Source organism: Neoarius graeffei, chromosome 14 (assembly GCF_027579695.1).
Source record: "Neoarius graeffei isolate fNeoGra1 chromosome 14, fNeoGra1.pri, whole genome shotgun sequence".
Classification (NCBI taxonomy): domain Eukaryota; kingdom Metazoa; phylum Chordata; class Actinopteri; order Siluriformes; family Ariidae; genus Neoarius; species Neoarius graeffei.
The window spans coordinates 69,768,728-69,782,020 of NC_083582.1; the positions used below are offsets into that span (position 1 = coordinate 69,768,728).

At 41.1% G+C, this 13,293-nt stretch overlaps 1 protein-coding gene across 1 annotated transcript in view; it reads right to left on the reverse strand.

Moving 5' to 3' along the window:
- The window catches only part of dock1 (dedicator of cytokinesis 1), a 742,670-nt gene that overhangs the window by 498,499 nt on the left and 230,878 nt on the right, over window positions 1-13,293 (reverse strand). The window contains exon 19 of the mRNA XM_060940282.1: window positions 5,732-5,829. Coding sequence (XP_060796265.1) covers window positions 5,732-5,829 — 98 coding nt within the window. The remainder of the gene's footprint in view (window positions 1-5,731; window positions 5,830-13,293) is intronic.

Consider the following 13,293-nt stretch of genomic DNA (forward strand, 5'->3'; position numbering starts at 1 on the left):
CGTTATTACCGTAAGTGATCGTGCACTTCATAAAATGTTTTACAACACACCTGGTGCATTGCTGCGAGATATAAACAGACAACCAATGAATGACTTTGTTTCTGCAAGCTACAATTTCCTCAAGAATTGCTTCACCACACACACACACACACACACACACAAGGCCCATGATCCTAATCTCGGCGTTATTTTAGTGCTGGTTCAAACAGGTACACATTCAGTGCGTTTACATGCACATCCAAATCGAGCTGCTGTCGGTAATCGAGCAAAGGGTCCCAGCAGGGGTGCCAGAGAAATCCAATCCTACATGCACACAAGGAAATCAAGCTATTGGGTGAGGTACATTGTGCACCCGAGCCACAGGTGGCGCTACACGTCCCATCGTGTTGGTACACTTCCGGTTGTCGTCATGAAGAAGAGCTATTCAAGAGTGTAAACAAAGTTATCAGTTCCGTGTTCTCCATTGCGCGTTTTTCTCCCGTCCATGAATTTTAATATATTCAACTCCTTAAGCTGAATGAGCATGAACTCTGTCTCCTCATTGCTCCAGAAGTGCACGTTTCTGCTCGCCATTTTCTCTTCTTCGTTTGTTCCTCCTGACCTCTTCTGCTGCTCGCTACTACTGTTGTCATGCCGGCCGAGGCTGTCGTGTTTCCCGCTTGTGGTCTCGTCACTCGTCACTTCCGGAAGGGGCAGTGCTGAAGTAAGTAGCTCGACAGGGTTTACATGCACTAAGTAGCTCGGCAAAAATCGCATAATCTAGGTCGTGTAGCTCGATTACGAGAAATCAAGTTCGGTTCAATTTCAGCCTAGCTAAGGTGTTTCCATGGCATTTAGAACTTCGATTTCAGTTGAGCAACGGCAGAAATTCGATTTCCTCTATGTGCATGTAAACGCACTGAATGTGTAAGACAATTCCCTCTTTCTATGTGCTGTGAGGGTGGAGATAGCAAAGATGCTAAAGCTATCGTCAACTCCACATGGTACAGTATATACGTGTCCAGAAATTGGACTCTTGTTGCATATTCAAAGAAAACCTTCGATATTAATATTACATTAAAAAATATATATCCTTCGAGCCAGTAGCGCGACTGAATACACATTCCAGGTGTATGGTCCGGTTTGAAAATCTATACTTATCGCCAATTCCGTTCAAGACACTCACCTCGAGAAATGATGCTCATGTTTGATACGTGCAACTCCATGTCTGCCTCTCATACGCACAAGAACTCAGTGTGACGCACAGCAGCTCGACTTGGGATTTGAGCACTCACGTTGGAGGCCACAGTGGGGTCAGAATACATTTTTCTATTCCAGCAGGATCTCGGTCTTAACCATCCTTCTCCCTTTGATTATCCATCATCCTCAAGCTGCGAGCTAAACCGGCCTGCTATACCCATACAGAGATATAGTGCTGTGAGGATAGAAAGAGAACACCACAGTGCTCTCTAACCCTCAGACGAGAACCTGTGCATCTCTAACAGTTACATGGCTAATATTTTCCTATCAAACGGATTATCAGAGGTCTACACCATCTCTGACACACAGTGAATAAAGACTGGCGGATCGGCGAACCACTCGGCAACAAACACTGCTGATAAACCCACTCTCTCAAGTACCCTTAGTTCCTGGTGGTACCACTCTGAGTCATGACCAAAAACAAAAATAGAGCTATATGCTACCTGTCAAAAGCTTGGACACATCTTCTGATTCAATGTTTTTTCTTTATTTTTATTAATTAAAAGACACTTCATGTCAAAGTAATGATGGATGTCGTTTCTCTTTACTTAGCTAAGCGGTTCTTGACATACCGTAACATGGATTCCTACAGTTGTGGAACAGGGCTATTTACTGTATTTTTATTATTTACTATTTGATCTCAAACACATTAAGAAGGCAAGAAATTCCGCTAATTAACTTTTAATTAGACACACCTGTTTAGTGAAAAGCACCGAGTAGGTGTGTACAAACTTTTGACTGCGACCGTACTACTTGAACCAGGGAGCAAGGGGAGAAAAAAAAAAAAAAAAAAAAGTTCCCATTTTCCAAAGCTAAATTTTTTACAGGTCAAAAAAAAAATTTACTTTCAAAGCCTCACCTTAATATTAATTTATATATGAAAGAGAGAGAGAGGGGATATTACACTGTTGCGCAAAAATATGAAGTTTATCTCTGGGTGGAGGGCGGCACGGTGGTGTAGTGGTTAGCGCTGTCGCCTCACAGCAAGAAGGTCCGGGTTCGAGCCCCGTGGCCGGCGAGGGCCTTTCTGTGCGGAGTTTGCATGTTCTCCCCGTGTCCGCGTGGGTTTCCTCCGGGTGCTCCGGTTTCCCCCACAGTCCAAAGACATGCAGGTTAGGTTAACTGGTGACTCTAAATTGAGTGTAGGTGTGAATGTGAGTGTGAATGGTTGTCTGTGTCTATGTGTCAGCCCTGTGATGACCTGGCGACTTGTCCAGGGTGTACCCCGCCTTTCGCCCGTAGTCAGCTGGGATAGGCTCCAGCTTGCCTGCGACCCTGTAGAATAGGGTAAAGCGGCTAGAGATAATAAGATGATGAGATGAGATCTCTGGGTGGTGAATATATTCATGAGTGAGCGAAGCAAACGAGGTTAATCAAAAGAATTTTAATTTGGAACCGGTTCACCATTTTGACAACGTGCATCTTGTCAGTGGGAAACTAGGATATCAGCTCGTATACCGTGAGTAGAGGAAAACAAAATGGTGAAGCATGTTGCTGACCCAATCGAGGATGAAATAAAAATTCTACTCGAAAACAAAACCCCAAAAACTGTAATCAAGTATTTAAAAGAAACAGAAATGGCTAAAAGAATATATCCTGTTCCGCACTTCACCCCAGTCAGTGGCGGTAATGCACCTTTAAGTTGGTTTGCCAACTGCCAAAGAAGAAGAAAACCTCAAAAAAAAAAAAAAAAAAAAAGGGGCAACAAAATATGGAGTAAAAGTATTTCATGGGAAAAACATTTTTTTTAGGAATTATTATTACTGCATTTTTCACAAATTGCTGCGGTCATTTCGCCGGTTTGTTTACATTCAGAGCAGAAATTATTTTGTCGGACGCTTTGGATAAAGTTTTTATTTATCGAATTTGCAAAAAATTCTCCAAATGCTCCGTTTCTCAAAATCCAGTGAATGTGGATAGAATAAAACAGTTATTCCACTCAATCTGGTCATACATGGCTTATAACCGACTTGGTGCTACGCGCCTTGACGGGTATCAGTTCATGTACGACTCGATTACGTGGAATAACTTAAATATTTCACCAAGCTGTGGGATGTATTTCATTTGAAAAATGAGTTTTCCGACACAAGATAAACTTCATATCTTCTGTGATTTTCTTTTTATTATGCAGACACATTCACAAACAAAAAGTACCCATATTTATCAAAACAATTCATCGATTTCCTCACAACTGACAAGAGATTTATTTTTTGGATCTTGATGTCCAAGAAAATACGAGTGGTATATTTCCTAGTAAAACGCTCGTTTCCATATAGCACTCCAGGGGCAAATGTATTACACCATCCTGTTCACAACTGAATATGAAGTGGGTTTTCCCCCCTGCCTTTTTTGTTCCAACCAGCTGTACCTGTCTTGACCTGTCGGTATTACAACATTGCTGAAACACTGTTAAAACATCCAAAGTTACTTTTCAGAACAAGAAAGAAATCATATTTCGACCTCTTCCTTCCTGTACTACCCGAGGCTCAAACTGCTCCAGACACCCCAGTGGGAAGAGATAGAAGAATGAGAGTCACTACATAACGTGCTTAGCAGCTAAATCGATTTAACTCAACAATGTTCTCAAGAAAAAGGTATGAATTAGATTTTGCAAACGTCGGTTATAAAGTTAGATCTACGTACAACCCCAATTCCAAAAAAGTTGGGACAAAGTACAAACTGTAAATAAAAACAGAATGCAATAATTTACAAATCTCAAAAACTATATTGTATTCACAATAGAACATAGACAACATATCAAATGTCGAAAGTGAGACATTTTGAAGTTTCATGCCAAATATTGGCAAATTTGAAATTTCATGACAGCAACACATCTCAAAAAAGTTGGGACAGGGGCAATAAGAGGCTGGAAAAGTTAAAGGTACAAAAAAGGAATAGCTGGAGGACCAAATTGCAACTCATTAGGTCAGTTGGCAATAGGTCATTAACATGACTGGGTATAAAAAGAGCATCTTGGAGTGGCAGCGGCTCTCAGAAGTAAAGATGGGAAGAGGATCACCAATCCCCCTAATTCTGCGCCAACAAATAGTGGAGCAATATCAGAAAGGAGTTCGACAGTGTAAAATTGCAAAGAGTTTGAACATATCATCATCTACAGCGCATATCATCATCAAAAGATTCAGAGAATCTGGAAGAATCTCTGTGCGTAAGGGTCAAGGCCAGAAAACCATACTGGGTGCCCGTGATCTTCAGGCCCTTAGACGGCACTGCATCACATACAGGCATGCTTCTGTATTGGAAATCACAAAATGGGCTCAGGAATATTTCCAGAGAACATTATCTGTGAACACAATTCACCGTGCCATCCGCCGTTGCCAGCTAAAACTCTATAGTTCAAAGAAGAAGCCGTATCTAAACATGATCCAGAAGCGCAGACGTCTTCTCTGGGCCAAGGCTCATTTAAAATGGACTGTGGCAAAGTGGAAAACTGTTCTGTGGTCAGACGAATCAAAATTTGAAGTTTTTTATGGAAATCAGGGACGCCGTGTCATTCGGACTAAAGAGGAGAAGGACGACCCAAGTTATCAGCGCTCAGTTCAGAAGCCTGCATCTCTGATGGTATGGGGTTGCATTAGTGCGTGTGGCATGGGCAGCTTACACATCTGGAAAGACACCATCAATGCTGAAAGGTATATCCAGGTTCTAGAGCAACATATGCTCCCATCCAGACGACGTCTCTTTCAGGGAAGACCTTGCATTTTCCAACATGATAACGCCAAACCACATACTGCATCAATTACAGCATCATGGCTGCGTAGAAGAAGGGTCCGGGTACTGAACTGGCCAGCCTGCAGTCCAGATCTTTCACCCATAGAAAACATTTGGCGCATCATAAAACGGAAGATACGACAAAAAAGACCTAAGACAGTTGAGCAACTAGAATCCTACATTAGACAAGAATGGGTTAACATTCCTATCCCTAAACTTGAGCAACTTGTCTCCTCAGTCCCCAAACGTTTACAGACTGTTGTAAAGAGAAAAGGGGATGTCTCACAGTGGGAAACATGGCCTTGTCCCAACTTTTTTGAGATGTGTTGTCATGAAAATTAAAATCACCTAATTTTTCTCTTTAAATGATACATTTTCTCAGTTTAAACATTTGATATGTCATCTATGTTCTATTCTGAATAAAATATGGAATTTTGAAACTTCCACATCATTGCATTCCGTTTTTATTTACAATTTGTACTTTGTCCCAACTTTTTTGGAATCGGGGTTGTACATCTTGTGATGATATTTTATCCAAGAATAAACTTTTCGCTGCACTACTTCCATTAGAAACGCCCACTGGAAATGTTATTGATAAACACACAAAAAAGGGTTTTTCAGAGCAATCACTGAAATGGAAAATGTTTTATGGCCACTTCCTGTTTTATACATCATTACATTATAGAACCTTGGCCAATGAGCTAAATCGGTAAACTTAAGTCATTAATCATCAGGGCTAATGTCTTAGCAACAGCATACGCACCTTGACCACTTCTCCTCCGTCCACCTTCATCAGCTGACACAGGTTCTGCTGGAGCAGGCTGGTGTTCGAACGCCATTTCAACAAACCGAGCAGATCCACTACACAAAAAAAAAAAAAAAATATCGTGCCATAAATTAAACACTTTACATGCTCTTCCTGTTCACAATGGGAATTTCAGTGAGATGTAGCATTCAATAAATACGGTACCCACATGATGGAAGTACTTTAAAAAAAAAAAAAAAACTTTTTGTCCTCACAAAATCAGGCAGTTTGAGGGAAACGGTATGGATTTTAGAAGTGGAGCCTGCTCTAAAGATTCAAAGACCATGTGGTGATTTGTCAGTGTGCTAACTGTGTTCAAGATGTTACTACCTTACAAATGTCCACGTACCACAATGGTCGACAATGCCTGGTTTGAGACAAAGCCAAAGAGATGTACCATTTTCATCAATTTCATTAATCACTGCTTTTAGAAGTTCAGACTCGTGATGTGATTAAAGGAGCACACTCGAGTGGGAGTCGAGCCCAGATTTAATTCTCCTTGACGTAAGCCTTTGTTCAAGACAAGATCTTCATTAAGCATTCAATGTTCTACACCACTGCAGCTACACAAGGACACGGGGACATTTTCAAAGAACTTGCAATTTTTCAAACGGGTACAGATGCACCCACATACAGTATGGTATGCGCAAAAGTACTGTATGACATGGAAAATAGATGAGCCGGTATTGTTACACTCCTGGAAACAAAGGTGCCAGGCTATACTTTTTCTTGTCACTAAGAAGGTGCCATCAAATGTACATCGTTTGGAGCTGCAATATGCACCATTCACCTGGAAATTTGAATAGAGTGGAGCTTTAAAAATAATTGAAGGGACGTAATAGAGATCTTGCACGTGACGTCACACCCGCTCCAGATTGTAAGCAGTCGCCATTTTGTCGGTCAAACGCCATATTTCCGCCGTCTTTCCAACACTGACTGTTTTTTTTTTTTCCTCGCCCAAATCTTCAAATATTACCGTGCCACAATGCCGGAGAGTTGTATGGCATATAAATGCCACAACAGGAGAGGTCAGAAATCGGGAAGAAAGTTTCATAGGCTGCCACGGGACCCTGACAGGCGTGCAAAGTGGATTGCTGCTATCGTCCGGGCCGATGCAAGCAGTGACCATTTCATCTCAGGTTCGCCATGTATTTATTTCAGTATATCCATGTGGTTATTCGCAACATAAGTTTATGACTTGCTCTAATAAAAAAATTCCGGGAAGTGGGAACCTGAGAAAAGGCTTGGGGCGGGGAGGTGGATTGGGTCTTTAGTGGTGTGACAATCAATGTAGTCTCTAGATATAAAATTATTTTACACTTTTAGGGGTCACATGTAGAGATAGATAACTTCATAAGTATCAAATCATAAATTCCTCGTGCTCAATTGCCACTAGTCAGTATATTTCTGTCTTTCAGGGAAGAAGAGCCATAGCTCAATACTTAAGTGACTTACCCGTCCAATGAGGATTGTTATTTTCTTGTTTACAAGACGCCACATCTGAGGGGGCCTGACAAATCCTGAATTTCTGTAAAGATAACTGTCCAGAGATTTATAAGCACGCAGTGCTTCACCACTGAACAGCGAGGGGAAAGTTAATGAGGTAATTATACACATCTGGGTATTCCACCTCTGGCAGTTCCATATCCACTGACACGGTCATGAAAACTACATCCGGTAAGCCATAAGGGTCACTAATCCGTAGGTCGTTTATTTTAGACATATACAGTGATGGGAATAATGGCGTTAGAAATAAACGGCGTTACTAACGGCGTTACTTTTTTTAGTAACGAGTAATCTAACTAATTACTTTTTACATCGTTATAACGCCGTTCCCGTTACTTACAATAAAATACTATGCGTTACTTTATTAAAGCTGTTCTCATCTGGCACGCTGCTCGTTCAGCCTTTCTTTACTCTGCTTTCGTGTGGGGCGGGGAGATGCGAGACAACGGCATAGTAAGCCAATAAGAGTAGATTTGGACAGCATACGTAGGTACTGCACTACTGCGCACACTTTCAAACAGAAGACAGAGCGATGGCGAGCAGCCAGCCCAACACTGCGCTTTCACATTGGAAATACAGCCATTACTTTTCATTACTTGAAATAAAAGGCAAAAATGTCTACGTGCAATGCACATTATGTCGAGGAACAAAGCATTTGTCCTCGTCAGTGGCCAGTAATTAGTAACACAATTTTAATAACTACAAAAATATATTAAATTTGATAGATGTCTTATCTCACATTATCCCACAAAAATATTAATATAGTGTAGATAACGTTATTAATTGGTTCTGTTAAGTGTCCATTTCAGTCATTAAACACATTTAACATTCACTTTTATTATGATTACACTAATTGAATTTGATTTTTTTTTTTTTTTTTGGGGGGGGGGGGGGGGGGGGGGTAACACAAAATGTAGCGGAATAATTACTTTCCCTGGTAATTAGTTACTTTTATGACAAAGTAACTCAGTTACTTTTTGGGAAAAGTAACTAGCAACTATAATTACTTTTTGAAAGTAGCGTGCCCAACACTGGACATATATCTAATTATCTGTTCATTAGAAAAATGAGCCGTGTAGTCCGTCGGTTGAAATTTATCCATTTTGTACACGAGTGCAGCAGTATTCAGCGGTGTTTTTTACCGACAAAATGGCAGCTGTGTACTTTCCGGTCACGTGACTGCAAGATCTCTATAGGACGTTAAGGACCACTTTACATAAATATATTTGCACAACATGCACCTTCCCAAGTAAAAGATGCATCCTTAATGGTACCATCCCGGCAACAAGGAAAATTTTGCTCTCTCTATTCCCAAGAATGTACGCTCATAGAAAAACACATGAAGCGTGACATTAAACATGAACTCACTTGTGCTTTATATATGGAGTGGGTTAATTAGGATTCATTACATGTAGCTTACAACTAACTTGGATGCTGAGCGTTAGACCATGTAATGCAGCAAGGGTTCCCAATTCACAAGAGCGCTGCAGAATATTCCTGTTTCCACTACCAACATCAAGGTACATCATTTCAACACTAACCTACCGCAGTATGCCTTGGAATTCTTGTTTGCACTGAGTAATCTCCATTGTGCTTTAAAACCATGTCTACAAAATACATAATAGTGTGTCTGTACGGTAAAGAGAAGTTGGGAGTGAGTTGCTGCCCCAAGTGAAGGATTTCAGGTATCTCGGTGTCTTGTTCACGAGCGATGGTAAAATGGAGCGTGAGATGGACAGGCGGATTGGGGCGGCGTCAGCAGTAATGCGGGCGTTGCACCGGACCGTCGTGGTGAAGAGGGAGCTGAGCCGGAAGGCAAAGCTTTCGATTTACCAGTCAGTCAATCTACGTTCCAACCCTCACCTATGGTCATGAGCTTTGGGTAGCGACCGAAAGGATGAGATCGCGGATACAAGCGGCTGAAATGAACTTTCTCTGTAGGGTGGCTGGGCTCACCCTTAGAGACAGGGTAAGGAGCTCGGACAATCCGGAGGGATCTCGGAGTACAATCGCTGCTCCTTCATGTCGAAAGGAGTCAGCTGAAGTGGTCTGGGAATCTGATTAGGATGCCTCCTGGGTGCCTTCCTTTGGAGGTTTTCTGAGCACGTCCAACTAGGAGGAGACCTCGGGGTAGACCCAGAACACGCTGTAGAGATTATATATCTCATCTGGCCTGGGAGCACCTTGGGATCCCCCCCCCTCCCCCGGAGGAACTGCAAAGCACTGCTGGGGAGAGGGATGCCTCGAATACCCTGCTTAGCCTGCTGCCATCGCAACCTAACTTCAGATAAACGGAAGAAAATGGACAGATGGATGGTATGTGGCATTGTTTTAGAAATACAGGAACTCCCAGCACCACTGATTCACTTCTTCACTACATTATTAAACCCTTCATATGCTGACAGCAGGGGAATCTTGAAATCATGAAGGCCAGTGGACCCCCAGGACTGGATAAGAGAGAAAAGTAAGCCTGTAATGAAGGTTCCCACATCTATAACTGTTAGTAATAGTATCTATTGACTGCCATACGGCATCATAACTATAGCTCTCAAGGACATTATTTTATGGCTGGTGTAATTGCTGAACATTCCCAGCCCGCTTTTTGTTCGTGCCTGCCTGTGCAATGGCCAATTTATCAAATGACTGTGCTGGGTTTAGATACGATCGTCAGGGTCATTTGTGGAGATTTAAATAAACCTTTGAAGCACACAGTGCTGGTAAAAGCAGTCATCCACATCAAGAGATACAAGCTACAGTCCAGATCAGTGGAATGAATCTATGTGAGGCAACAAGGACATGTTTTAACCATTGGTAAAACACCCAAAGTTGCTCTAAGGCAACATTTGAGGTGACAAGGACATGTTTTAAGAGAAATATGATGAAATTTTGTATCATATTCAATCAAATAAAAGAGTGTACGTATATAATAGTGTAAGGACAGGGGGGAAAAGTGTTGTTTAAAGATTTATATCCAATTTGGCGCCAACTTATTGCAGTAACAGTTTTAAAAAAAATAAATCAATCAAGGTCCAGTGTTCGAAATTAAGATTGCTGTAACTGATCAAGAACAGGTGTACTTTTTAACAATGGTGGTAGCCAAGTTCCTAAATAGCACAAAGATACTCTGAAGCGTTTCGGACATGCTACTCAGACATCCATTGTACCCATCTTACACACACCTTCAATTCCCACAAACTCTGTGAAGCATGCAACTTTCCTCTGTCAAAATGCAACCCCATCCATCTTGGATTTTTTTTTTTAAAGCTAGCCAATTCTATTTTCCTCACACTTGCACACACTAGCGCAGGGGTTTTCAAAGTGTGGGAGAGTCAGCCCCCCCTCAGAGAGCAAATAAACAACAGCGCCCCCCCCCCCCAATTTTTGTTGTTGCTATACTTAATCTTCCATTCGTATTTAAAAAAAAATGGTTGTTGTACACATTATTTTTTCTTTTACACATTTTAAACATCTGTGCTTTTAAAAACATCTTTTTTTTTACACATTTTAAACATCTGTGCTTTTCTTTTTAAAACATCTTGTTTTACACATTTTAAACATCTCATAGCATCGTTAGCTAGCACCTCTTGGCAGACAACACACTGTGGCAGCGGAGCATCTTCAGATCCAGTCCATGAAAATCCAAACTTTAAATAATCGTGGTCATACTTCCTTCTTTTTTCAGTCCCCCAGGATTTCGCGGGCCTTTTTTGTGATTGTTGCGGGCTAAAATGTCTGATGTTGCGGGGGGGTTTCCAAAAAATTGCGATGAAAGTTGCGGTGTTTTTTAGGTTTTTGTTGCGATTACATTGCGGGAGGAAGTGAAAATTGCGAGAAATTGTTGCAATTTTCTCTTTTTGTGATTAAAATTGAGTGATATGTTAAATATTAAGTTATTACCGAAAAACTATTGATTAAAAAAACAAGAGACACTGAGAAATGGTCCTATAAACAACTTTACCACTATAAAAGATTACCAGGACTACAAAAATGCAGAAAAATAGGCTTTACTTATCCAAATGCACCTGTTGGTTCAAAAGTTAAAGTGCAGAGAACCTCACAGCACAACATGAAGTTACCTTCAAATATAATATAAATGCCTCAGTTTTCATGTAAGAAAAAAACACTATTAATACTAGTACTGTGTGCAGGCAGTCTCTCCTGAAGACTAAATTAAACAATAATTATAAACTAATAAAATAAATGGCTCAGGCTTCATAGAAGAAAAAAAAAAAAAAAAAAATTTGAACAGAATCTCACAGTATGATGCTGAAGCTGCCTAAACAATGGAAAATAAAATACCATTTTGGCAAAAATGTTGGCATCCATTAATTTCTTGTATTAAGTAAAAAAAATAATGTAAAGTGTGCACAGTCTTTCACTGTAAACATAACACACTTTCAGTAACAGAATTTAAGCCTACATAAACACTGACTCGCACATGCAGTGTTGCCAGATACTGCTGACGTTTTCCAGCCCAAAATATGTTCAAAACCCGCCAAAATGCACTTAAAACCGCCCAATCTGGCAACACTGTGCGCATGCTGCTTCTCTTGAACGTATACACGGAAGTAAGGCGGAAGGTAGTTTGTCGACGTCACCTCAAGACGACGCCAACGATTGGTCAAATTTGCGGGAAGGTTGCGGTGATTGGATATAATTGCAACACCGCCCTGAATTCGCGGGGATTGGTTGAATTTGCAAATCGCAACATCGCGAAATCCTGGAGGGTCTGTTTTTTTGCTTGGCCCAGACTCAGTCTCCTCACTCACTGTAGCTTTAGGTACTAAAAATCGATCCATTTTGTCTCTGGCAAAAGCTAGCTGAAGTTCGCTAAATGTCCGCAATAGTAACTTATTCTGGTTTATGTTTCCTCACGTTGCGCCCCCCCTGAAGAACTCTGGCGCCCTCCAAGGGGGGTGCGCCCCACACTTTGAAAAGCCCTGCACTAGCAAGAATCCTAAATTTTTGAGAAACCACTTCCCTCGAATTTAGTGTACTAGTGGAAATTTTCAGACCTGGATGGCACTTTGTCTCACTTGATCACAAGACTTGATGATTGGATGATGAATACGATAAGTCATAACCCAGTACAGTACAGCATCCAGACTAAAACTGCCTGTAACAGGTCTGGGGAAAATGGCTTTACAAATGTGTCATCTTTCTCAGAAACACTCTCCGCTTCAATCTGGGATGTAGGTTTAAATTTATGTGTGCCGTGAGCAGTGAAAAGTGATATCTGTATGGTTTAGGACTTTGTAATGGATTCCACAGCTCCCATGTGGACTTTCATAACCATCCACCATGGCGTATATAGCCATCTCTGTGATGGCAGGAAGGATTGACATTTAAGGCTCAACCCAACACGAGTCCAAAGGAGCATAAATCTACAGAAGCGAAGAAGCAATGTGAAACAGCGTACACCACCATACTTTGGTTTAAGGTCTCAAACACTTGTAGGGCAAGAGGGAGGGCTTCTTCATGGGGTTGCTGAATCAAATTCAGGCTCAAGGCTTCAAAACACTCACATTTACACATACCGCTTTCTTCACCTAGCCACGTCTCTCAAGACAAAGATTTTGTTATTTCAACCCTATTAATACATAGACGACGCTATTTGTTGCTTTTTTTTTTTGGCTTATGCTTTTTTTTTCTGGGAGGGCAAAGTAGTTGTAAACTTATATAAAATAAAGATCTTAACAAGGAAATCTGTTTTTTTTTTACACTATGTAAAGTTGGTGTTCCAAACAATGTTCATCACCCTGAGAAAACCATCTCTACAGTGAAGCATGGTGGTGGCAGCATCATACTGCAAATATGCTTTTCTTCTGCAGCGACTGGAAAACTAGGCACAGTTGAGGGCAAGATTGATGAAGCCCGATACAGGGCATCGCTAGAAGAACCGGTCTCCAAAACATCATGATGTAATGGCCTATCTCGACAACAATATATAAACTAAAAAACAAAGAAATTTGGAATTTGGCCTAAATAAGTCTGCAACAATTGTTGATTTGTCA